General features: G+C 45.9%; 1 protein-coding gene across 1 annotated transcript in view; it reads right to left on the bottom strand.

Moving 5' to 3' along the window:
* Positions 1-22,783: 22,783 nt before the first annotated feature.
* PXDN (peroxidasin) overlaps positions 22,784-26,759 on the bottom strand; it is an 85,326-nt gene continuing 81,350 nt past the window's right edge. Inside the window, exons 22-23 of the mRNA XM_056126911.1 lie at positions 25,689-25,802; positions 22,784-25,014 (exon numbers count right to left, since the gene is read on the bottom strand). Coding sequence (XP_055982886.1) covers positions 24,895-25,014; positions 25,689-25,802 — 234 coding nt within the window. The 3' untranslated portion in view covers positions 22,784-24,894. The remainder of the gene's footprint in view (positions 25,015-25,688; positions 25,803-26,759) is intronic.

Raw genomic sequence — 26,759 nt, 5'->3', positions numbered from 1 at the left:
ACAGGGAAGGAGAGGAGAGGAGAGGGAGAGGGCATTTTCTGAGACAAATTATAATAATATTCACGGTCCTCCCATTGTTCATCGAGTTGCTCGAGCGGGCCCAGTAATGTCTCCATCATGAGACTTGTTGTTACTGTGTTTGGCATATCGAGGCCGACCCGAGTCCGATTCCTCCGCCCCTCTCGGAGAGCCCGGCAAGCTACCGAGAGTATCTCGCCCACACGGCAGAGCCTGGCAAGCTACCCGTGATGTACTAGATATAATAATATTAATGACAATTAATATTATTAACTTCCTGTTAATAATATTGGGAATAGATAACATTGGGAATACAATATAATTTGAGATGCAGGAGATTTTAATTTCATTGTCAAAAGTAGAAGTGTGAGAACCAAGCTATATTTTATTCCCTATCACTAGTATCTCCTAATGAACTGGAAATCCCTCACCTCTTCTTGAGGATCCGCTTCCCACGTTCACCAACTAGCAAATCCCAGAGCCTGGAATCTCATACACTTGTGAGGAGACAGGTTGAGGCCAGTCTGGAAAGGCAGGCAAGGGTTGTCCAAGGATCAATGGGTAGCTTTAGTTACTGGACCTCACTGCAATGGTCCTTCTGCCCAACACCCAGAACTCTGGGAACCCAGACTCCTCTCCCCACCCTCAGAGGCCTTGCTTTCTCCAGGCCATAATGCTGCTCCCTGCTAGACTCATCCTCTCTGCCTTTTACCTCCTCCTGAAACATTGTTCTCACAAGAGACCACAAGAACAATCAAAAGACAAAGATTGAAGGAACTTCTTGAAGCCTGTTTCTTTCTCACAAAAGGATGAAGGCCAAAGGCAGCATTTGCTCACAAAATCATAAAGATAAAAGACCATACAGGGACAGGGACTTCCCTGCCTTTACCAAACCTCCATCACAACCCCAGGAAGAGGATATGAAGAGATTCCTGAGCACAGGGCACTGTGCAGACATCTCTTGAATTTGGGTACTTCAGCAACATACCCGGGCTGCACTGCTGACCTGGAGAGACTAGCGTGGGACCCACATCTGCGTGTGTCCAACACACATAGGAACATATCCTGGGTCTTTAGGGTCACCTGTCCAGAGGCAGATTCTAAAATCCACTCTTTGACAGTCCCCCAGTATTCTAGGCATCCTCATTCTTACTTCCTCTCTCCCCAGGTGCCTGGGTTACTGCCGTTCCCATGCCATCACTTTCATCTCTAGTTCTCTTCAGAGAAAAAGTGCTATGGATCCAAACACAGATAATTCAGACACAGCAACATTTTTAAATTAGAACAAGACCTTGGAAAAAAGTGCATTGCTCTCTGACCCGAGTCCCCATCATCATTATTCTGCCCTTGAAGAAGAGGCATTGCCTGTGAGTTCACACCAGTCCCAGCTCCTCCTGCTTGTGTGCTGCACCTGGCTTTGAGATCAGGAAGAGCCACGGTACCCTCCACAACTGATGTACTACATTCTGCCAGCCATCAGGCTGTGCTTTCTCCCAACTTAAAAGCCTCATCAGCACAGCTGGAAAGATGCCACAGCTCTCTCTCATCCATGGGTCTGCAATACCTAGACCATGCTCTCACATTGCTTGTGGATCTGGTGAGCTGGAGTCCACTGTGGGCCTGTGGGTACATGTAAGAGGCTGAGATGGATGGTGGCTAATGACACCCCATGTGCTCCAGTCACTGGAGCAGATGCCCCTCTGTTTATTCATGAGTCACATAAGAGAATCACAACCATTATAAACATAAACTTCTATTTCAATGATCTAAACTAGCTACCAGATCCACTGATTTAGACTTCCTTGTTAAAAAAAATGCACACTTGATTTTTGTATCTTCACTCTAGAAAAATAAATTAGAAGCACATTGAACATCAGGGAGCTCTAACATGCCCAAATTGTCTCCAGATGATGGTCACAGCAATGCTCATTTGGTCCAACATCTCAGCATGCAAAATAGCCCCCATGCTAGAAAGCACCCTCAGACAAAAGCAATGTCCAGAAGCAGAGAGCATAGAGGATGTCCTTCTACAAATTTCTCTGCTGACCATGAACCTGAGAAAGCTCTCCTGAGGTTTCCGTGTGTGCTTTGGGAAGACCACAGGTGACAGCAAGAAAAATAAAAACCTCCTTGGGGCTGGGGCTTACACCAAGAGTGCATAACTTGCAGGTGTGAGGACACTGGGTATCAATCTGGCACAGAAGAAAAGGGAGGAGAGGAGAAGAGAGTGGAGGGGAGGGGAGGCCAGGTGGGGAGAGGAGGGCAAGGGAAAGAAAGCAGGGAAGGGAAGGGAAGGGTAGAGGAGGGGAGGGAAGGGTAGGGGAGCTGAAGGGAGGGAAGGTTAGGGGAGTGGAGGAGAGGGAAGGGGTGGAAAGGGGAGGGGAGGGAAGTGGAGGTAAGGGAATGGAGGTGGAGGAGAGGGGAAGAGGGGGAGGAAAGAGGAAGAAAGGGGAAGGGAGGGGAGGGGAGGAAGGGGAAGAAAGGGGAGAAGAGGGGAGAGAAGGGGAGGAAAGGGGAGGAGAGTGAAGGTTAGGGAAGGGGAGGGAAGGGAAGGGTGAAGGGATGGGGAAGGGAAGGGAAGAGAAGTGAAGAAAAGGAAGGGAAGGGAAGGGGAGAGAAAGGGAGGAGAGGGGAGAGGTAGAAAGGGAAAGGAAAGGAAGGGAAGGGGAGGGGAGGGGAGGGGTGGGGGAGGGGGAGGAGGGGAGGGAAGGGAAGAAAAGAGGACGGGAGAGGAAAGAGCAGGGAAGGGAAGGGAAGGGAAAGGAAGTGAAGGGAAGGGGAGGGGAGGGGAGTGGGGAAGAGAAGAGGAGGGAAAAGGTGAGGAGGGGAGGGGAGGGGAGGGGGAAGCGAATGGGGAAAGGAAAGGGGAAGGGAGGGAAGGGGAGAGAAAGGGAGGAGTGGGGAGAGGTAGAAAGGGAAGGGAAGGAAAGGGAAGGGAAGGGGAGGGGAGGGGAAGAGAGGGGTGGGAAGGGAAGGGGGAAGAGGGAAGGGAAGAAAAGAGGAGGGAAGAGGGGAGGGAGGGAAGGGAAATGAAGGGAAGGGGAGGAGAGGGGAGTGGGGAAGGGACGGGAAGGGGAGGGGTGGGAAGGGAGGGGAGGGGGAAGGGAATAGGGGAAGGGAGGGAAGGGGAAGGAAGGGTAAGGAGGGAAAAGGAAGGGAGGGGAAGGGAGCGAGAGGGAGGGAAGGAAGGGGAATGGAAGAGGGGGAAGAGAAGGGGAGGGGAGGGGAGGAAAGGGGGAAGGGGAGGGGAAGAGAAGGGAGATGAGAAGAGGGAAGAAGAGGAAAGGGAAGAGGAGGAGAGGGGAGGGAGTCAGGAGTGGGGAGGAGAGTGAAGGTGGGAGGGGAAACTATTTTGTTCATTTCTTCCACAGGGTTCATTTCTAACACAGGGTTAGTGCTTCTGTGCGATGGATTTCAGCTCAGGACAAAGAGGATGAAGATAATGGTAAGGTCTGCTTCTAGGAAAGTCCTAAGGTCAGAAGTTGAACTTGAGAATCCAAAACCTGTTTCTTGTTTGTTCTGGCGCCACACCCAGCAATGCTCAGGTCTTCTTCCTGCCTCTGTACTCAAAGATCACTGCTTGGGGTTCAGAGGACCATATGGGCTTCCAGAAATCAAACTTGGGTCAGCTCTTTACTATCTCTGTGTACCCTGAAAAAGCTTTTTATTTGCTATTAGGATTTATCTGTCTTAATTTCTGAACTATATGCAGTTTTTGACACTCCAGTCAAGGTCTCAAATAATATAATCAGTTTTTAAATTTTGAAGCTATTAATTCTTCCTGGATTTTACCAACATACTGCCATGATACATAGGAATACTTAAGGTGTTAGGAATAGAGAAAACCAAATGTTTGTTTTATTTACAATAATACACAATTTGCAACTTTCTGTAGATCATCATTTAAAGGGCCCAAGTCCCCTAATTTCCTGAGCAAAAACCTACAGTTCCAAACCAAACTATTATTTTTTTTTAAAAGTTATTCCCTTGGGCCTGGAGTGATAGCAAAGCAGTAGGGCATTTGCCTTGCACGTGGCCAACCTGGGTTCGATTCCCAGCATCCCGTATGATCCCCTGAGCACCACCAGGAGTAATTTCTGCTTGCAAAGCCAGGAGTAACCCCTGTGCATCACTGGGTGTGACCCAGAAAGAAAAAAAAAAGTTATCCCCTTATTTGGGAGTCCAAGAGACAGCACTTGCATTAAGGTTCTTGCTTGCCTTGCATGTCCCTAACACCTGTTTGAGCCCTGGAATCACATCTGGTTCCCTCAAGCTCTGAGGAGTGGTCCAAAAACAGACTAAAAAAAAATCTTCTCTTTGTAAATCTCTTTTCACATATATGCACCTTTTAATTTTTTTTTATTAGTGAGACACCATGAGGTACAGTTGTAGACTTACAAATTTTTGTTTTTGGGTTTCAATTATACAATGATCAAATACCCATCCCTCCACCAGTGCCCATTTTCCACCACCATGGGTCCCAGTATCCCTCCCACCCTCCATCCCCCCCATTTCACACTGCCTCTGCGGCAGGGCATTCCCTTTTATTTTCTCTCTCTCTCTCTCTTATTCGGTGTTGTGGTTTTCAAAAGAGGCAATGGGTGACAATCAGGTTTGGTGTATGGTCTACTTTCAGCATGCTTCTCCCATCCTGGGAGGATCCTCCCAACACCCTTTATTTGGTGCTCCCTTCTCTATCTGAGCTCCCTTTTCCCCTAGCATGTGTGGCTGGCCTCCAAGCCATGGAGTAAAATTCCTGGTACTAATCTCGGCCATTCTTGAGTGTTAGTCTCCTATTTTGTTACTTTATATTCCTCAGATGAATGCAATCTTTCTATGTCTATCCCTTTCTTTCTGAGTCATTTCTCTTAACATGATACTTTCCATATAGTACCACTTGTATGTAAATTTCATGACTTTGTCTTTTCTAACAGCTACATATTACTCCATTGTGTAAATGTACCAAAGTTTCTTTAACCAGTCATCTGTTCTCAAGCACTCAGATTTTTTCCAGATTTTGACTATTGTAAAGAGTATATGCACCTTTTAAACTAAGTTTCTTCAACTTTATTTTTTGGAAAATTATTTTATTTTCCTTTTATCTATAATCCCTATCTTTTATCTTTTATCACCCAAAAATAAACCCTTTTTTAAAATTTTATTTTTCTTTGCTTTTTGTTTAGTTTAGTTTAGTTTTAGTTTTGAGGCTATACATGGCAGTTATAGAACAGAATTCTAACTCTGTGCTCAGAGATCACTCCTGAAGGTGCTCTGGGAACTATATAGGATGCCTGAGTCCAAATGTTGGTTGGCTATGTGCAAGGCAAATGTCCTTCCTGTTGTACCATCTCTCCAGCCCTATCTTTATTTTTTAAATTCTCTTCTCACATTTTTTTCTGTTTTGTATGGTGTCACACTACAATGCTCAGGAGTTACACCTGGCTCTACAGTCAGGAATTACTCTTGGCAGTGCTCAGGAAACCATATTGGATGCTGGGTATTGAACCTGGGTCAACACCATGCAAGGCAGGTGCCATATCTGCTATATTATTGCCCTGGCCTACTCCTCTCACATTTTTATGCAGATACATTTTTCTTTATTCTTGTCTACTCCCCCATTCTCAGTGAATGCTAAGAGTCAAGGAAGATTCACTTTCGGTTTATATTTTTAAATTATTCTGTTCTAATATTTATCTTTCATTGATAGCTAGGCATTCATGATCAAATAGCACATTCAAGGCTTTACGGGGCCCAGCTGCAAGATAAGTAATAAGAATATTATTTATACCAAACCTGAAGAGCATTTTTAGAGGTTCTGTTATATTCGTTCGTATACATAGCTTAAACAGTCAAAGGTCTTATGTATACTGATGCTTTCTTTAAAAGCAGCCTTTGAAAACACCTAATGCAGAGAAGTCTTAGTTTAGTTTGAAGGCCAAATGTTCCTTCATCTTTTGTCTTATCTCTCTCCCTTTTTTATTTACCATTTTAGAAATACTCAAGTTTGCATTGAAATAGAACTCTCCTAACAAAATGTTTTCATTTCCTTTCCTGTTCTCACGGCTGGAAGTTCATGTTTTGTTCTCCCGGTACTCAGTTTTCTAATGTATACCTACTTTGCTTTCATAAAGCATTTAGAACTGTTTAATCCTTAGAAATTCAGTTTCCTAACTTCAAAACCGTAAGTAGTGTGCAATTGCAATGCATTACAATTTTTTTCTCTGCCTGTGTTCAGGGGCGAGCCAGTTCACATTCTGCTGGCAGGAAGACTGTTGTTAGCAAATGCAACAGTGGAGTTGGTGGCACAGGGACAAGAACGAGGGATCAGGTGCAGGAGGGTGGAAGGAATTCAAGCAGTCTCTAGGATTTCTCTCCTCCCCCATCCTTTTCTTCCTGCAAACAAATTCGTCAAGTTGTTCTGATAAAACGTGTCTAGTTGTAATATAATATAGCTATATAGAGACCAGTGAGGAGTCATCTATCCTCAAATTCTAGTGTATACATAAATCAACCAATATGACATTAAAAATTATTTTAATTTTACTAAACCAAAGTGGTCCACCCTACTAGGATATGTTCTGTTTCCATGGGTGGTATTGAAACTGAATTTTTTTTAACTTTATTTTTTTTTTTATTTTTTAGTTGAATCACCGTAACACTTACAAAGCTTTCATGTTTGAGTTTTAGTCATACAATGATCAAACACCCATCCCTCCACGAGTGCACATTTTCCACCACCAATGTCCCCAGTATTCCTCCCCAACCCACCCCTCCCCCAGCCTCTGTGGCAGGCAATTTTCCTCATACTCTCTCTCTACTTTGGGGCATTATGGTTTGCAGTACAAATACTTGTAGGATAACAATTGATTTTCCCTTTCTCGCTTGCCACAAGGAGTTTAGGTTTATCAGGTTGCACCCATCACAGTGCTCCTGAGTCACACCCATTTCTTTGTTTATCTGTAACCACTTCTCTATGCTCTCTTCCCTAACCAGTTAATCAGCTTTCCCCCAGATTAATCAGAATCTGTTAATTTGTAAAGTCAGAGCCTTCTAGGACACTGAACTTGTATTGTAAATTAATATTGCCTTTCTCCTCTCCTTATGTCTTTTGAATAGTTTGCATTAATGCAATGTCCTTTTTGTATAGATACAGGAAGACAATTAATATTATGCTTTGTATTTTAGGATTTAATTGGCTTTGAATATTATTCACTCCCGGACATCTGATTTCTCGGCTTAATCCTCAATTGCCCTTAGTTCCTAGTGATGTAGGCAGGTAGACATGGAAGGCCCCCTCCCTAGGTAATGGCAAAAGAGAACCCAGCAGAAAAATAGGAAAAACAGAAACTAAGGCCTGATAAGACCCTCACCTATCTACAGAACAGACCCAGGGAAGCTCCTGCAGAAACAAAAGGCCAGGAAAGGAATTTCAAAGAAGACCATCAGCTTTCCCAACCCCCTCCCCCCCCCCCCCCCACACACCTCCTTACCAATGGCCCGCCTGGGGGCAGGTTGGAGAAACCCTATCCCTATAAAGGCCTCCTTTATAGGAAGGGCCTGCAAATCTGCTACCTGAGCCCATGTGCTGCTTACGCCCACGTGGTGGAGCACATGTGGTGCTGGAGCACGTGTGTCCCCGCATCTCCCCTCTTGAGATGTGTTCTTTCATGCTTTCATGTCTAATGCTAGGCTGTGTGTAGGGGCTCTCTGCGCCCTTGGAGAAGCCTGTGCACTCTCTTGAGCACATTACTCTCTCTTACGCTTTCCCCCTCCACACCTTAAAAATCCTCCAAATAAAATCTATTTATTTCACTGCTTGTCTACTCCTGAAATTCCTTTCTGCAAGGCGAGACAAGAACCCAGTAACCCTGGGTCCCGGGTGGCAGAGGCGGTTGGGGAGAAAATGACCATCTTTCTACTCCCCGCTTCACATAAGTCACCTGTGGGGCCCACCGACATTGCTAGCACCTCAAAAGGGTCCTGATGAGGGATTGAATGGACCCAGGGGATGTTATTTGCTACCCTGGCACTGAGATGGGCCAGGCCAAAGTGCCACGATTCTTAACTATAAGTTAAGAGTTTGATCATGATCACAAGTGCTGTCATGATCCAAAGGTAACAACGAGACTAGGACCCTGCTAGGGATAGGAAAGACTATCTGGGCTGAGCACTGTAGTCTGAGATCGAGATGTTCCTAGGAGGGCAATTCTATAAGCTTAAAGTATTTCTTACTGTGGCCATACAAAATGATTTATATTATGTATACTTATGTGTTTGTTGGACAAGGAGAGGAGAAACAGACCCAGGGAATTCCGTTCTAGGGTGGGTTGATCTGTTAAATGAGAATCTGTCCTAGAAGCGGCTTTCCTGTGTGTCCTGATTAGTTTGGATGAGGCTGAATATTTCTCTCCTTCAAACTGCCTTCAGTAAATAATTTCAGTATATTGTAAGAAGCAGTTTTCCTTTTCTCACAGAAACCTGGCTGATCTTTGACATGCCATTCTCAGGTGCTAGCCAGGCCTGATCTTTGGAATGTATATTCCAGGCTCTAGCCAAATTAGTCTTTGGGATGCAATTCCAAGTGTTTGTAGTTTGTGGAAGTGCTTGAGAAAGGTTTCAATTTTGGTTTTGTATCTTCTTTTTGGAGGCCAAAATTACTGACCTGCAGATGTAAAGAATCAATGTATGTTTTGCTGCCTCAACGTTCTTTCTGTAACTTCTTTTGATGGCATCACTGCATTGCACCCTTTAGAGGTACCATGATCTATATAAGGAGATTTTGGGGCTCTCTAGAGGAGAGACAGATCTGAGAGAACATGGGAACACAGGCTTGAGAGAACCTGGGGGTCACAGGTCTGAGAGAACCTGGACCCTCCCTTCTATGGGATATAATGAGACACTAAGAGTGGGCTGGGAGAGGGAGAGGAGAGACAGGAGTGAATGGAGAGAGGATTGGAATAAACTGCAAAAAAGACCAAACAGCATGGCCCCCGTTTCCTCCTTCGCCTGCCCATGGCCATCAACCTCCCTGGAGTGGGAAAACGGCCTGAGACTACCGAACATGGGTGGTGGGAGAGATAGACCGCTGCTGTCTTTTTGTGTTTACACAGATACTGAGTGTCTATCACATTTGGCCCTTTATCTAGTACTATGAAACTGTTAGGAAAGAGGAAGTCATGAATTTGCTTGTAAGTGGATGGTCATGGAGAGTATCATGCTAAGTGAAATGAGTCAGAAAGAGAGGAACAGACAGAGAAGGACTGCACTCATTGTGGAATATAAAAAAACAATATGACACTGACACCCAAGGACAGTAGACACAAGGGCCAGGAATATTGCTCCATGGTTGGAAGCCTGCCTCATGAGCTGGGAGAGAAGGCAGCTGGAATAGAGAAAAGGGTCACTAAGTCAATGATGATCAGAGAGATCACTAGGTATGGGAGATGTGTGCTGAAACTGAATTTTCATAGTGAAACAAAACGAAGACCCCAAACCAAATCCCAAGCCCAAGTGCAAACAGACCCAAACAAAACTCCAAATGCACAAACCACACAAAACCTGATCCAAAATACAGGAACCAACTGAGCTCCTTCAAGAGCAAATCCTCCCTGGAGGAGATTGCAAAGCCTTGCTCATTTGCCTCCTGGCGCCACAATGCAAATTAACCCAGGATCCAAATAACAAAAAGCCCAAATGGAGAAAACAGGGGACTTTTGGTCATGTACATCGAAGACTTATCTATTCTTAGACTCCATCCACTCTTGCCAAAATAAACTTTCCCCCTCTATAAACAGCTTGCTTAGGCCAGCTGGTGGTGTCCAGGGGCAGAGGGAAGAGGAGGGAGAGTTTCTGAGAAGAAAATGATCTCTGCAGCTGCTGGAGGAGGTCCCCACATCCTCCCACCCCACCATCCCAAAAAAGGTGGTGAACAAACTGCCACATCAGGATTCTGGTCTTTTTGGGTCCCGGCAAACTGAATCCAGGAAGCCCAGATAAATTTTCCTGACCATTGGGAAGCAGAGAGAAAGCTCACCTTCCTGAGAGCCTTGGCTGGCTCTTGGCTGGCTTCACCAAATCCTGTAACCAAATTTAAGTTAGTTCTCTCAAAGGCCAATTTCTCAATAGACAAAAACTGGTGCAAAAAAACTGCATAAATATGAAGCATTACTCAGGGACTAGAAACCCGAGAAGGCGGTGGACTTCTCTTGCTTAGAATGCCCTTTTCCTCTCAGGCTGCTATGGTAGATTATACAGGGTAGGTTGGTAAAGTAAGCTATCAGGAAATTATTGAAAGTGGGAGGAAAGAATCTGACAGCTTTCGGAATCTTTCAGAGAGCAATAACTATCCCTGGTACAGCATCAAACACCCAGAGCATGAGAACATCTGTTAAGATGGGGAGGCAGAGTTTGAGTCCGGGAAGAATGTGATGATAAGAAACACAAATGTGGGGTTGGAGCGGTAGTACAGTGGGTAGGATGTTTGCCTTGCACGCAGCCAACCCGGGTTTGATTCCTGGCATCCCACATGGTCCCCTGAGTACTGCCAGGAGTAATTCTTAATTCCTGAGTGCAAAAGCCAGGAGTAAACCCTGTGGATCACTGGGTGTGACCCAAAAAGAAAAAAAAAAGAAAAGAAACACAAATGTGTGACCAAGGATGGAGTCACTAATCCTTGTACACGTAAATCCCCCCTGTGGGTAATGACAAGTCACCAATGTGCCGTTCCCAGTGGGGCAAGTTTGCTCACAGTTGAGCCAGCAGCAAAGTGGAGAAGTCGTGATTCTGTTCCTGATCTAAGAAACAAACCCCTAATAGAGCAGTCACTTGCAACCCCAAATGTGGCCAAATTCTAGGTAGGGGGTAGGGACTAGGACATGGGAAACTGCAGGAAGTCTGGATGAAGACAGGCTTCCTTGCAGAGCAGCAGCAAAGTGTGGGTGAGCTTCTGAGATCCCTGGCCCAATGAACACCCTTGCCCCAGTTCTCCCTGATCCCCCACGCATACACACACACACACACACACACACACACACACACACACACACACACACCTGAGACTGTGAATCTACCCAGATTTGGGAGGGGAGACAGGTGGCACAGGCAGTGCCAGCAAGGTCCCACCACACTCACACTGTCCCCCCTTGTCCCTGCCTCCTCATTCCAGAGGTGACATGAAGTCAGAGGTAGAGGCATCACCCACCAGTTGCTTAGAGTCTCAGACCACTCTGACCTCTGAATTTCAAATCAGCCCTGTTTCAAGTTAGCAAAACCTTCCCACGCAAAAACACAATTAGAGAAGATCTTATTGAAAGCTCCCTTGACCTCCAACCCTGCACCCCCTACAGCCTGGTAGAGTAAAGCCAATGTAATTTGCCTTAGATTGGGAAGAACCATCCATCCAAGCACATGGGTTGCATTCTTTTGGCTTAAACATGCTCCCTGTGCCCAATTCCTGGGTCATCTCGAAAGGTGAAACTCAAACTTAGCTGAGTTTGCTAAGACTATTCTATTCCTCCTGGATCCACAGTCCTAATCTGGGGATAGGGCTGGAATCCAAGTTCCAGAACACACTCTCTGCAACAGGTTCCTTTGCACCCCCACATTCACAGCCTGGAGTAAATGAGAATGGCCTCCGCTGAAGTCCTCTGTTTCACCAGAGAGCGTGTGAGAGAGTCCTCGAGCCCACACATCCGTATGACAGACAGACAGCACCTCTGCAAAACTGTAGACAGACGTGGGCAATTCTCAAGGAGTGAATAAAAACAAGGTTCTTGGGCCAGGATATAAAGAAAGCCTGTCTCATGTGTATGAAATGCCGGGTTCTATGCCTGAAGACTCTAAGGGTGTTTTTTTTTTAATCTTGCCTGGAAATATCTAAGGGAAATTGTCAATCTTCTGTCCTCACTAATGGTGAATTTGGGAGTCTTGCATCCCCCCACCCCCCGCCACCCCACCCTATGTTCTAGCTTTTCTGCTTTTCCAGAGGGCAAACCAATGGGAACTAACTGAGCAGTGCGGAAGGATCCTGCACAATCCTTGATATCAAACACATGTTGCTTAAGGAATTTGGCTTTGTCTTAGAGAACAATTACAAGTTTTAAAAAATGTGTTTGCCCTCTGGATAGTGTCCAGAAGTCAATTTTTTATGTCCTGTCTTATAACAAATGGCAAGGTCTTTAGTATATTATTGGCTTTATAAGTTTTTGATAAAAGAAAAATATTTCTGGAATTTAACAAGCATACAAAGACCTCAATTCTTTTTTTAATGGCTCTTGAAGGATTTGTAAGCAAGGGAGGAAAATGTGGAGTCATCTACTTCTCTGTTTTGTATGACATTGATTGAAATGTAACTTGAGCTTTCTCACAAAGGTCAATGTGATTTGAAAACCAAGAGTTTCAAGGATTTCTCCCTGGGACCAGCCCTGAGGATGGAGAATGTGTGAATGGAATGGTTTAGGAAAAAAAGGAGGGAGGGATGGGGGTCAGGGTTCCAATTCCCAAATGTGAAACCTGACCACACTCAGTTTTTTTTTCCCTTTTTTTTTTTTCATTAGTGAAACACCATGAGGTACAGTTATAGACTTACGAATTTTTGTGCTTGGGTTTCAGTTATACAATGATCAAATACCCATCCCTCCACCAGTGCCCATTCTCCACCACCACTGATCCCAGTATCCCTCCCACCCCCTGTCCCCCCATCCCACCCTGCCACACTCAGTTTTTTAAGCTGAAAAAGATGGAGAAAATTGCAGAAGTTAGAGGAAAAGGAGGAGTCCTTTTTCTCCAGGAAAAACATATTCCCAGCAAAGTGGTCTTGCTGTGTCCCTTCTCACTCACCACACTCACTCACCCCCATCCCTGTCCTTTTCCATGGCCCATCTCACCTGCACCTGTAACTCAACACCAGCTTACACTCTTCTGAATTCATGTCACATAAAACTCATGAAATAAATATGTGTGCTATTATTCTGTTAATCTGTCTTTGTCATTTTAAATTTTAGAACCGGACCAGTGTTATAAGAAGAACAAATGGAGGGCTGAAGAGAGAGAAGAGGAGAGGGTTCAGGAGAGGAGGGAGGGAGGGAGGAAGGGAGGAAGAAGAAAGAGAGGGAAGGAGGATGGGGAAGGGAGGAGGAGGAGGGGAGAGTGAGGGAGTGAGTGAGGGAGGGAGAGAGGGAGGAGAAGAGAGGGAAGGAGGAAAAGAGGGAGGGGGGGAGGACCCTCACTGACCTTTTCCTCCCAGCACCCCCTGCCTTCCAGAGCTGTCTAAGACCATCTTAAGTCAGGTGAGTGAGAAACTGGATGGCTGGTGCACTCCCAGGTACATAACTGGTTTGAGTATCCTTAATAGGCTTTTCACCATCATAGAGTCACTTATTGGCTCTCAGGAACCCAGAGAGGTCTGCAATAGTCTCCTGTCAACCCATAATACTAATAAGCTAACTCTAATAGTTAGAGATGCTGCCAGAGCTGTGTCCCCTGGAACTGGTGGGACCCTGGGAGTAAAGGGTCTCCTGTGTGGGAAGTGAGGAAAGTGAGGGGCACCCTTCAGACTATGCCCTATCACGCTGGAGAGCTCCAGTCCTCAGCCCCAGCTCTCTCTCCTCGGGGTCATGTTAAAGGACAAACAGAGCCTTCCATGCCAGGCTCCCACCCAGACTGAGCCTCTCCCTACATTGCCGTCATGCACTCTCCTGGAAGTGTAATCTTACCCAACTGGGTCTGGGGTTCCCAGTTCCAGTGAGGCCATCACAGGATCCCCACATTCCCAAAAGGTAGAGCTTAACCTACAATATCCTTTGCTTGGTGGATACCTTCGTGCCACCCTCTTTCTTTTTGCCTATATGAACCTTCTGTTTTGTATTGCACCTCACAGCCACCTTTCTCTGTGCTATTCAGTAGCTGTTGCCTATTTCATATACCATTTAACAAAACCACCTAGATCTCTTTTTTAAAAAAAAGCAAATTTTTATTATAAGTGTGGATTTACAGTTGAATTCCAAGCTTATTTTCTATCTTGACTTGTTTATTTTCTATCTCTAAAATTCACAATGGACTGTTTGGGGAAGCAATTTCATCAGAAAAATTATTGGATAATTATGATTGTTGTTCAAGAGAATTACATGTATATATATTTATAACAATCTGTCACTGTCCTCCCACTGTTCATCGATTTTCTCGAGCGGGCCTAGTAATGTCTCCATAGTGAAACTTTGTTATTACTGTGTTTGGCATATCGAATACGTCACGGGTAGCTTGCCAGGCTTTGCTGTGCGGGCGAGATTTCAAATTTCAAGACTAAGAGGTTGGAAAGATAGTACAGTGGGTAGTGTGCTTGCCTTGCCCGTGGGCAACCCAGATTTGATCCCCATCATGCTATAGGGTTCCTTGAGATTGCCAGGAGAGATCCTGAACCAAGGGTAACTCCTGAGCACTATCGGATGTGACCCAAAATTTAAAAAAAAAATAATGATAATAAATAAACAAGACTATATAGATAAGAATATGCCCAAGGCTTATTATGTTGTAAATCAGCAATGTTCTGTGAGCTATCATTAAGTTTTTGTCAATGAATACATTTGGACACACTGATAAAGATGGAGATGAAATATTTTTAAAACTGTAAAAGGACTTTCTTTTTAGAGTTCATTCAGGAACATTACATCAATAGCTTTTGTGATGAAAACTACCTAGATCTTTAACTCTGTGAATGTAGCTTTCCAACTGACCAAAGGATAGGAATTCTGCAGACTGGCTTTTCCCCTCTGAGATGACCAGTTTTCCTCCTGACCAATAATAGGGAGTTGCCTTCATTTTCCTAGGCTTTCTGTGGGGAGGGTGACATGGATGTGTTATCCCTCCACCTTTCTGGCACCTGATGTGGGTTGCAGATAGAACCTCTATAAACATTCCAATTTAGGCTCTTGTGTGAGTAGAACATTTTATTTTTGGGGGGCAGATACTCAGCAATGGATGGCAGGTGATGTCTTATTGAACCGGAGAAGTCATCACCGCCACTTCCAGAACAGCAGCTTCCTTGGAGTACCCTCTGGTTGGTGGTGTGTGAGGTCCTGGTTGTTGTGTCCAGGCTCTATCATTTTCAGCACTTCAGCACTTTATCATTTTCAGCACTTCAGCATCCTTTGACCAGCATGCCCTCCTGGTGACCCTATATGCTGGCAACCCTGTGAATTATCCCAGGCTAAATGACTAAAGCTGTTCTGGGGTCACCAAGCTCACAAAGTCAAGCGGAGAGGTGCAAGCAGCCTCAGCAGAGAAGCAAAGCCTGTCCTAAACAGCCGTGACGCTGAACCCACAAAATCCTGGAAAAGCAATGCTAGTTAGTGCGCATGTCCTGGTCCCCAGGCTATGGCGACCATCAGGGTGGTTGCTGTCCTCATCTGGGGAGCAGTATGCTATCACTGTTGAGGCATGCGGCTTATTGTTGATGAGTCTTCTGGGGGATGGGGGCATGTGTCAAGAAGCTTTCTGACTTTCAAGATGACTTTCGCCTTGCGTTCCAATATGGTCTGGTGCTTCCCTCTCAAAATCAGTCACAGACACCCAGACTCACCACTCACCTGTCTTCTCAGCCTCCACACTGAAGATGCCATATAGTCCAGACCCAGTTTCTATAGAGACTGTAACTGGTCAGTCACCAAGTCTAGTCTTAGCCCATATATCATCTGTCTACTTTAGTTCACCTCATGTCTATATCTAATTTATATAATTCAATTGTAGTCTATATTGTTGCCTAAGCCTTTTCTGCATATAGCTTATACTTAATCTATATCTGATGTACATTTAGATTATATCTAGTTTACATCAATTTTTTTTGTGTGTGTGCGTGTATCCTATACTAAACTCTCTCTAGATTTTGTCTAGAAGATTCATCTAGCTTGAATCTTCTCTGTACATCTCTAGTCTAATACAGAGCCTGACTATTGTCAGACAATAAATCTCAGGCTGTGAGTGTGGAGTGGGCAGAAGGGAAACTGGGGACCTTGGTGGTGGGAAATGTACACTGGTGAAGGGACAGGTGTTGGAACATTGTATGACTAAAACCAATATAAGCAACTTTGTAACTATGTATCTCATGGTGATCCAATTAAATAAATAAATAAGCAAAACTGAAAAAAAAACAAATTAAATAAAAAGAAAAGTTCAGTGAAGAGTAAAGAAAGAGCTGGCACAGATGAATAAGTATGCCTCCTTGGGACGTCCACATAGCTCCAGTTACGTGGTGTCCACTCATGTGAATAGGAAGCAAGTGTGCTTACCTCAACCTGGTTTATTTCTGCATCAAGACAAAGGGACTTGTAGTCTTGGAGTTCACTGAAAAAGATAATTCTTGCTGCAACCTGGATGGAACTGGAAAATATCCTGTCAGTGAAGTAAACCAGAAGAAGGACAACAATAGAGTGATGTCACTTGTCTGCGGCATGTGGAATAACTGGACAGGAAATGCAATGTAGTAAAGGGGAGGCAGCCTATACCATGACCCCATGGTATAGGGAAGAGAGTAGAGAAGGAAATACATCAAAAGAGGAAGAAAATGAGAATGGGAGGTAATAGGGGAGCAGGGGCCAGGGCTCTCAGGAACATCTATAATGTGTAGGAGTGGTAGAGCTGTGTGTCTAAACCACAGAGTTAATAACACTGAAAACATGAGATGTGAACTATAAGAAATGAAGAAGTTTCAAATGTCTCTGTGATGGGGGCAAACTGTGGAAGTAGGAAGGGATTGGGAATATTGGTGGAGGGAAATTGATGCTGGTGGAGGGATTGGTGGTAGAACATGATATGTCTATAATTGAACTTTGTAAAAATAACTTTGCAAGTCAAGGTTCTTTAATAAAATTTTATAAATTAAAAAAAAAGAGAGCAAGAGAGAGAGAATTCCGAGGGGTTAGGAAACCTCATGCAGCAGAGCTACCTGATAGGTAGCTGCAAGAGTGGATCCATGTCCTTTCTTTGTAGGAAGTTCCTCGGGGTGCCTGGGAGTACGGTTGAGGAGGGGCATCTAGTATGGACAATTGGCAACTCAGAGATACATACTGTTGTTGTTTCACTGACACTCTCTTGTTTGTCTCGGGAATATTCTGACTATGTAATTTATGGTGCCCAAGGGTTATGTGGTCTAAGAGCAGACAGCAGTTACTCAGCAAAGCCAGTGCTCACCCCAACTTCACATCTGATGTTTTATTGAAAAAATGTAAGGTTCAGTCACAAGGGGCCCATGTGTCAAGTTTTCATCTTTGAACCATGATGGATGGAAAGAGGAAGAGCGAACTGGTGAGGATTGATTTTCAAATATGTAGCAGTTGATGGCCGCAGGGGTAAGGACTTGGTGATGTCACTGGGGAGACCTGGAGTCATCCTGTGTGCAGACAATCAAGGGGATCTGCCTTTGCCTGCTGGAGGCTGGTCCCCTAGGCTGAGGTGAGTGTAGTGGAGGGACGTGGAGAAGAAGTACAGAAGGTACAGAAGATGAGAAGAGAGATAGATACAAAAGCAGGAAAGGTGTGTGTGGAGGCCAAAGGAACTCAGCCCGCCAGGAAGGATGCTGGGTGACAGAATAGAAGGGACCTAGAAAGTCCCCCTCAAAGCAAGAACTCCATATCCTCTAAACACGCTTCTGGGCTCTGTGGGTCCTGCGCCCTCAGTCTTGGACCTCTACCTTGAAGAAGTTCTGGGTCCTGCGGGGTCTTTCTCACTGTAACTCTGTGCTCACTCAATCCAGGCAAAGGGATATTCCTGATAACCTTTCAGTATCAATATTGCAAAGCACAATGCCAAAAAGAAGAAAGAGAGGGAAAGAGAGGGGGAGGGAGGGATAGGGAAAGAGAGAGAAGAGAGAGAGAGAGAGAGAGAGAGAGAGAGAAGTGCTTGCCATAAAAGCAGGGTGGAAGAGTGGGGGGTGATATGGGAGGGAAACTGGGGACACTGGTGCTGGGAAATATACACTGGTGGAAGGATGGTTGTTGGAATACTGTATGACTGAAATCTAATCATGAACATCTTTGTAAGGTCTATCTCACAATGATTCAATACAAAAAGTTAAACCATTATGTAAAATTTAAAAACAACAACAAAAAAACAAGGGCAGGGTTCAGTATTTTCCCTTCCCATGTGCACAAAAACATACATCACTGTGTATAGTTTATTTACAAATGAATTATGGAATGTGGAAGAGTGGTCGCTATGCAGACCTTTAGAGGAGCCAGGCTGTCTGCCAGTGGCCACAAAAATAGAACAGAGCTCACCTGGCATATTTGCTTGAGCCTGGCTCTAAGCAGGTGCTTCAGAGAACAGCTCAGGTTATCTGTGCAGCCAATTCCTGAGGCTGGTTGGAAAATTGTCTCCTGTCTTACAAATGAAAAAACCTGTCATGGACAGGTAGAGAGGCTCAGCAAAGGACACACAGATAATAGCACGCATAGGATTTCAGCTGAGCACAAACAAGGAGACAGCTCATGTCTTTAAATGCCCAGTTAAGGTGTGTGTCCTTGCCTTATGAGGTACATTCAAGGTTGTCATTCAATACCTTGAGCATGGCATGGAATGAATTGGAGTTTTGATTAAGTGTAGGTTTTTGCTTTTCTCCATTGGGAGCGATGGACAAAAACTGATTTCAGAATCATAGTGGATTTACGTCTGGAGTCCTGCTATCATGAGTTTAGGGTGTGCCAAGAATCAGGAAGAGGTGGGGATGCCCAGCCCACTCTCACAGGGCCTGTGAGGTGCCAGTGTCCCATTCCCTTTTCACTTCCCTATGCTCTGAAGCATAATGATAAGAAAAGATGGCAATCATCCGCCCGTTTCTGCTGCGGGAATCTGTAAGGAACACAAACAGGAATGTTTTCCAGGAACTTCCTGTGAGAACAGCTGCTGGGTTAAGCTCGGCAGAGAGACGTTGTGTCTCCTGATTTGTTTGCTTCTTGAGGACAAAACAACAGGGAGACCAGTGGGCTGGGAAGGATGTGGATAATTTGAAAAGCATGGAACAATGAGGCCAAGATGCTATTTCATGGGAGGTTTTTCGGCAAGGGCTAATCACTAGTCAAGAGAGATTTGTCTTTGGTAAAATCTATTCCAAACAACGTTCTCCGTGAAATGTAAGACTTTGGGCATGTTAGAAAAAGAAGAGGATAATGAAAATCACTAGAGGTTTGTTCTTTTCCTCCCCCAAATGTTGGTTTGTGGGGAAGCCACATTAAGGTGAGGCACTGTCACCCTAAGGTGCCCCATCACCATGATGGGGACATAAAACCTTGCCTTTATGTCTCTGGTTGGCATCCCAGACTGCCAAAATGAAACCCTTCTGGAATGGGTAGTTAGCAATTAGGCTGCTATCCAGCATTGTGATGGGAAAAATGAACCTTGACGTCACTTGGCTCCAAGAGGGATACTTCTCTGACGTCAAGGAGGGCTGTTCTGGAAAGATGGGTGACATACTGGCATGATCCTGTCCCGGCCCCTGTCTTAAAACAGTATCCGAATGAGTTTTAAGAGCTAATTGCTTTTAATAAATCCCCAAAACATGATAACAGGGCCCCCTGGGATGTCTGGAACTTTAAAATTCTTTTAAATATTAAAAGTATTGGGGGGGGTGGCACATTCGTCAGTATTCTTGGCTCTCTCTCAGCTCTGTGCTCAGCAATCCCTCATGGTGGGGCTTGGGGCACCATGTGGAATGCCAGTTATGGAACCCAGGAAGATCATGTACAAGACCAGTGCCCTACCTGTTGTACTGCCCCTTCAGCCCCTTGGAACCTTCCAAATTTAAACACAACCCCACGGTCAACACTTCAAGGCTCTTGGTTTGAGAATGTGAACACACACTGGAAGCTCTAAGTCAGAGGGGCGACTCAGTGCACAGAGAAGCAAGCTGTCCAGAGGGTGGTTTGGAGTCCATCACTGCTCTTAGGGAAAGCTGGTGCACAGCCCGTGGCTGGGCCAAGGGGAGGATGCAAATGTGTGCGCTTCTCCCCAACCCATACTAGGTCAGACACCACAACTGGCCCCTGGCCCCCTCAATGGCTATTCATGCTGGGGACATAGTGCAATCATGGTTTAAGTGCGACTTCTTCCCGCAGTTACCCCTTAAACCCACACAAGCATTGAAGACTGTGGGGCAGAGACCCCCATTTCATCCCCCTTCATCCCTCCCCACCAATCACTGGCAAGTTTTGTCTTGCTCTTTTTTCCTCTCATCGTCAAGATCCTGCATCCTGTGACTACAGTGGTGGGTAAAGGAAAAGCGGTCAGTGCCAGGGGGAAAGCCACATATAGTTTTTCAAAGCATGTGATTTTTGTTGAGTCACTCCTGGATGTGCTCAGGGATTACTCCTGGCTCTGTGCTTGGGGATCACTCCTGGCAGTGTTGGGGGCCATGAGGTATAAGGAATGGAACTGGGTTGACCACATACATAGCCAGTGTCTGAAGCCCTATAAGACCTCTCCAGCCCACTATTGGAAACTAGGCAGAAAATGCAACTTCTTTCCTTTTTTAAAATGCATTTGGAGAGCTCGTTTTATTTTATTAAAAAAAAATTTTTTTTTAATTTTTATTAGTGAAACACCATGAGGTACAGTTACAGACTTACAAATTTTTGTGCTTGGGTTTCAGTTATACAATGATTGAGTACCCATCCCTCCACCAGTGCCCGTTCTCCACCACCACTAATCCCAGTATCCCTCCCACCCCCATCCCCCCCAATCCCACCCTGCCTCTGTGGCAAGACACTCCCTTTTGTTTGGAGAGCTCATTTTAAATCAAGAATCTTCTCAAACATCATGAGACAATTGCCTATGCTGCTTAGAGATATGGGTGTAAGATCTTTTTTAAAAAGGGACCATGCTGGCACTTTTGATTAAGTTTTGAGACCTCGTAATGCTAGAGGGACTGCACAGAGCCAGAACCAGAACCTGGGGCTCCCACACTCATGCAAAGCACGTATGCTCCAGCCCTTTGTGTCAGCTCCTTAGCATTTTCCACATTCTGTAAAGTGAGACAAGTGATTCATTCCTGTAGGATGGTTTTATTTATTTATTTATTTATTTATTTATTTATTTATTTATATTTTTGAGGGGTTAATCGCAAGCAGAGCTCAGGTGCCCCTAGGCCCATTCTCAGTCCTACTTGGCCAATTAGGTCGATGAGTTGGCTCAGTGCCTATGCCTGGGACTGTGTCACTGCTCAGGACTAACAGTGCTGAGGGCCAACAGGGTGACAGTGGCGGTGGGTGGGCACCTCAAGGACTCTACTCAGTGATAACTCTGGGGCTGTTGCAGGGCCAGGAATCAAGATCAAAGGTCGGCACATGCAAGACATGCACTGCAGCCCTTGGCACTCTCTCCCTGCTCCTAGTTTCAGCCAGTGTTATATTACCCTTCCCTTTCAATTAACTAGTATATGGCCCCAGTTTCCTGTCTGACTGTTGCTGACACAGGGATTGGAAGTCCATTACATGGTGAGCATGAACCCAAATCTTCACACCTGTGGACCACTGAGTTCGTCCCAAGCAGTCCTGGGGAGATAGCCAGCGATGCCCTAGGGAGGTCACACAGTGGAAGCAAGGCTGGGACAAGCATGGGGAGAGGGAGACTTTGGGAGGCAGGCCAGGTCCCACTCATGTCCAAAGCCTAGTGTCAGCCGGCCCAAACCCTGTCCAGGTAGTGGCCAAGCTCCAGCAAGGCATTCTTGAACTGAAGTGGAACAGTCCTATTTGTAAGACACCAAATGCATAACACTATCATTGTCACCTGAAGAAAAGCCAGCTACTGGCATCTTAAAGTAAGGCATCCTGGAAGATTGAAAAGTATCTTTTTCCACCTCCCTTGCAAAGAAGCCTATCGCTGCTATATGGGTGGGGATTGGAGAACTCGTCATAAGCCTCAGAGAATTTAGTCATCGATTCCTTTAATACTATGCCTTGAAAGCAGCTCAGCCATCTCACTGCAGAGATCGAAACAACGAGGCAACTTAAATTAACTCCAGATGCAATTTCCCTCAGGTACTTGAATTCTCTCTCCATGCTAAGATGAACAGTAATGATTTTTGCCCAGGTCTGGAAACACACTATTACATCCTTCCTGGTGCACTTCAGAATAGCATCCTTGGGCCAGGAAGAGGCTAAAGGCTGGAGTACATGTATTACAGGCGAGAAGCCTGGATTTGACCCTAATACTGAATGGACACCCAGCACAACTGGGATTGACCCCCAAGCATAGCATCAGGAGTATCCCCCAAGAACATGCAGGGCTGTGACCCAAACACAAAACAACAACAAAATGAAAGATGGCATGTTGGTCCCCATAGCCTGATTTTTCTGGTCACAGCCAGGAAAGCCTGCTTCTCTGAGCCCCTGCTCCTGGGAAAACAGGGTCCCCAGGTCAGAGTTTCTCTAGCAAGCATGAGCCTCCCATACCGAATGTTCCAGAAGGTCTGGACCTATGAGTGGTTCCTAGGAACTCATCTTGCACCTGCTCAAAATTCAGACAACAATGCCAGCACTGGCACTTGTGAAAGCACGAGTTTACTTTGATGGACATGATCCATCTGAATTAACCTCCCCTGTCTTTTATCCCTTCCTCATATTTTTCAGCAAAAATACCTGGTTGATCCCAGCAGCTCTAGAGCTCTCCTAGGAACTGCTCCTTTTGCTAATAAGGGTTAGCCCTCACCTGGGGAATAGGGTATACAGTCTTGGGGCTTGGCGCAGGGGGAGAAAAAAGAACCTTTGGAAACCATTCTCCATTTGAAAAGGTGAACCATTTATTTGACTTGAAAAGCATCATTATATAGTGCAAACCTTTCTTTGGTAATGTACGGATTACAATGAACAGAAAAGAGGCATTTGGCTGTCAGCCACAGTTAGAGAAGTAAATAAATATGTACACTTGCTTCATCTCACGGCAGCCAGTGGCTTTGAGGAAGCTGCATTCCAGGGCTGCCCACAGTTTTGACACTGTGGCAATTCTGCACTTTTCCATAGAAAGGAAGGGATTTCATGATAAATCAGATACCCTCCTTCCGTTTGGAGGACAAGACCTGTGATGCTTGCCCAAGCCAGTTCTTCCACTGGTGCAGGCCACGTCCACAAGAAAACCACACACCAACCTCAAAACACAAGAATCCCCCTAACCCCACAGAATGTGGGACCTTCCCTACCTGAGCTTAGGATACAACCACCCAACTTTCTCAGTTGTCCATTTCCTAAGTTATAGAAATCTGTTCCAAGACCTGGTAACTCAATTTGACTTGATATAAGAAGAGATGTCCTATCACCCCATAAAATCTCTGTCATTTTTGTTTGTTTAGGAAGAGGAGGGTAAAAAAGTCAAGCCAACCATGGTTAAATATTCCCAGTGCTAGAACATGATCTCCAGTCTACAGATGTAGCTGCCTTGTGCATGAGACCTGGAGTTCCCAGCCCGGGGACAGTCATGCTGAGCTAACAGCAGGCTGGGAAACACCCATTTCCTGCCAGGCTATACCTACAGACTCTCCTGCCCTCGGCACCAATGGTGGATACAATATAAACTGTGCATCTCTGACACAAGCCTCGCCTGTTCTGAACCCGCCAGTATAGTATTCCATCCCTCCTCCTATCCGCCTGGGGTTGAATGCAGGCTGAGCAGGTCTTACATCTCCTGTACACCACACAATGCCAGTCACACAGTGGGCACTCCAGAAAGCATTTGTTGCCCCTGAACTTGTACATTCAGGGAAACGTGTCTCATAATACAGACCCCCTTTTTACTTTGAACAAAAAAATGGGCGGCTGTGGGCCAATTGCAAAAGAGAGAGCTTGAGGTATGAGCGTTGCTTTTCACTGTATCCTAGAAGAACTTTTTTTTGCATAGTGGAAATGGTTTTACTGCCATACCTAACACCTAAATCATGGGCAAGACTTCATCAAACAGCATGCATTAAAAACTACGTATGAGGTATAGGGCTATTTTTATTTTTCCTTTAACACATTCATACAACCTGAAGTTAGAAAGTTCCCAGCATTCACATTCCCCTGCCCCCTCAAGGATTCACTGTGAGTCCTCCCTGTTCTCTGGCTAGAAGCAGAGCTTGGTGCAGGGGATGTGGGGGGACAGGAAGCGGTGAGCTGGCTGTGGACGAGGTGGTCAATGTGGACAGAGGTTCAGTAGGTGTCGTTCAAGAAGACATGGAGGGTTTTCACATTTGGTCCCCAGCTAGACAGGTAAGCATGCAGGTTATACAATGCAGCAAACCAGCTTCTAAGTGTGGCTTAATCATCTCCCCATCATGGACATGTACATGCCTTTCCACGAGATGTCTACTCTGAAGCAGAGGGCCATCTGCATCAGGAGGGAGGAATGTGGGCCTCTGCTTACTGCTAAGATTGCCACCACAATGCCGGAAGAGATGCAGCTCATTTGCTCAACACTGACTCCTTTTGAAATGTGGCGAGCCTCCAATGAGGCTCCATCTAGCGCTCTCATTCGTGGGGACCCTGCCTGCAAGTACCTGCTCTTCAGAACCGAGCCAAACTTCTAGTGGAGAGAAAACGTGACTGTCTGTGAAATCAATTTAGGAGCCTAAATGACACAACTGTGCAATTTAATTGTAGCACCAATTTTTCACTAGAAAAAAAAATTAAATAAGACCTGAGAAATTAACATGACGTTAGGACACATGTCTGTCTTTCTGTTCGTGGATCTACTCCGCAATGGTCACCTCCTGTCTTTGAGCCTCTTGCACTCTGTTCCGAAACAGCTCTGGCCACGGTGGGCCAAGCAATGTCCAGCTCCTGGTGGTTCCTGCATCACAGCCCCCGTACCGGCCATCTGATCTGAGATGACATAGTGGAGACACTCTGAGGAACTCTGCTGGGCCTATGGTTCCTCTCCTGGACTGGACTTCACACAGATTGGACAACATGCTCCCTCCAGCTTCACGGGCTCTGCACAGTCGGCGGGCTGGCATGCTTCCACAAAGCAGGTAATGTGTCCATCCTGAAGGAGAGAGCTGTCAGATCCCTAGGGCTCGGGACAACTGTGATACCTCCTAGCTGTGCCCTCAGCAACCTTTTGACTCCTCGATGGGTTGTGCAACGAAGGAGTGATTCTCTGAATGATTCACAGCCAGAGACACCCAGACCTCTTCCAGAGACTGCCACTCCTGCCCTTCACTGCACCCTCTTCCAGTCGTCCTTCCTCCTATGCATGGACCCCAGGATTCAGAAGCCTCCCAATACCTCCATGCACATCTGGGATGATGATGATGATGGTGTGTGGGTAAGGGGAAACGCAGACTGGACAGAAACTTGAGGGGACGCAGCTACTCCTGATTTGCTTAGTTCTACCAAAATGAGGCTGCCATGAGGAACTGCCAAACCCTTTCCTTATCTGGTGTCCCTCATGACACCAGAAACTCCACACTTCCTCCTCCATCCTGTCTCCCAAATGCACAGTTCTACGGGTCCTGTTCAGATCAGACTGCAGCCAGACCAGCCATCCACCTACATTTCTCAGCCTGAGGCTCCTTCCTCATGGATGCAGAAGCCCCATGGTTAACTAGAGGCAGTACTGCACAGGGACCAGCCCTGCAGGGGAGCCAGAGTCTGTGGGCTCAGGGACCTCTGCTGAGGCCAAGAACCGGATTCTTGAGAGCCAGACCCCTCACTTACATGGCATTCACAAGCAGTGCATGGGTCTGTCTTCCACGTGGCTCCATTGGCATGCGACTTGCCGTCCAAGTCGGGGCACTCGGAGGTGTTGAGCCGAGATTCAAGTTTCTTTATCTGCAGCCAAGCAAATACATGCCCACGTCAGTCCTGAAAAGGAACTGGATGCTGGCATTGCATCTGTGTCTCCTGAAGGGATGCCTTTCTAGGAATGGTTTGATTATTTCCCACGAGATTTTCTGGACTTTCACATTCACTCATCAAAATAGGAGAGAGCTATCGACCACAAAGCCCCAAGTCAGGCTTGGGTTTGAGTCCTGCCACCTCATCTGACAGCAAAAGGGCAGTTCCTATAAATAGGGTTATTAAAGAGGAAACGCTCAGAAACGAAGACACTGCACAGTTCTGTGCCCACTCTGATGATGGAGACCTGTGATCAAAGACTTTCAGGGGCCAGAGAGATAGTACAGGGATGAAGGCACAGGCCTTGCATTTGCTGACTGTTGTATACGGTTCCCCAAGCACCACCGGGTACATCTCTGTAAGATCCCAGAACAGCCAGGAAGCTCCAAATTCCTGTAGTCCCAGTAGTCAAACTTTCTGGTTTTCAAATTCAGAGGCCAGACCTCAAAACAACCTCCCAGCGCCTTCTTGGAAACAAGGATTGATCAAGGATTCAAGAGGCAGCTGTGGAACAATCTGACCCCGAGTTTGCAGTTCCCCATTTCCTGAACTCTGAATTCCTTTGTACTCTAGGATCTCATGGACGCTTGCCAACATCCTCCAGGAATAAAACTGGGACCTCATCAAGCATGCCCTTGCACCAGTGCTGTGTTCCCTACTGCTAGGAAATCCAAGGGCAGCTAAAGTGGATCAGTCAAATTTTGTGCCAAGCCAAAGGGCAAAGCAGACCGGAAGGACCCCTTCTGGAAGCCTGGCCCTGAGCACTGTGGGAGCACAGAGGCAGGATTTACAGCTTCCACCTCAGGAGAAATGAAGCTGCCTGTGAAAGCAGGGCTATAAATAGGGTTATTGAAGAGGAAACTCTTTAATGCTGGCTCAGGAAGCGCCGTT

This window comes from Sorex fumeus, unplaced genomic scaffold (assembly GCF_029834395.1).
Source record: "Sorex fumeus unplaced genomic scaffold, SorFum_2.1 ptg000006l, whole genome shotgun sequence".
NCBI classification, from domain to species: domain Eukaryota; kingdom Metazoa; phylum Chordata; class Mammalia; order Eulipotyphla; family Soricidae; genus Sorex; species Sorex fumeus.
The sequence above is the reverse complement of the archived record's forward strand: the minus strand, read 5'-3'. Positions and strand labels throughout refer to the sequence as shown.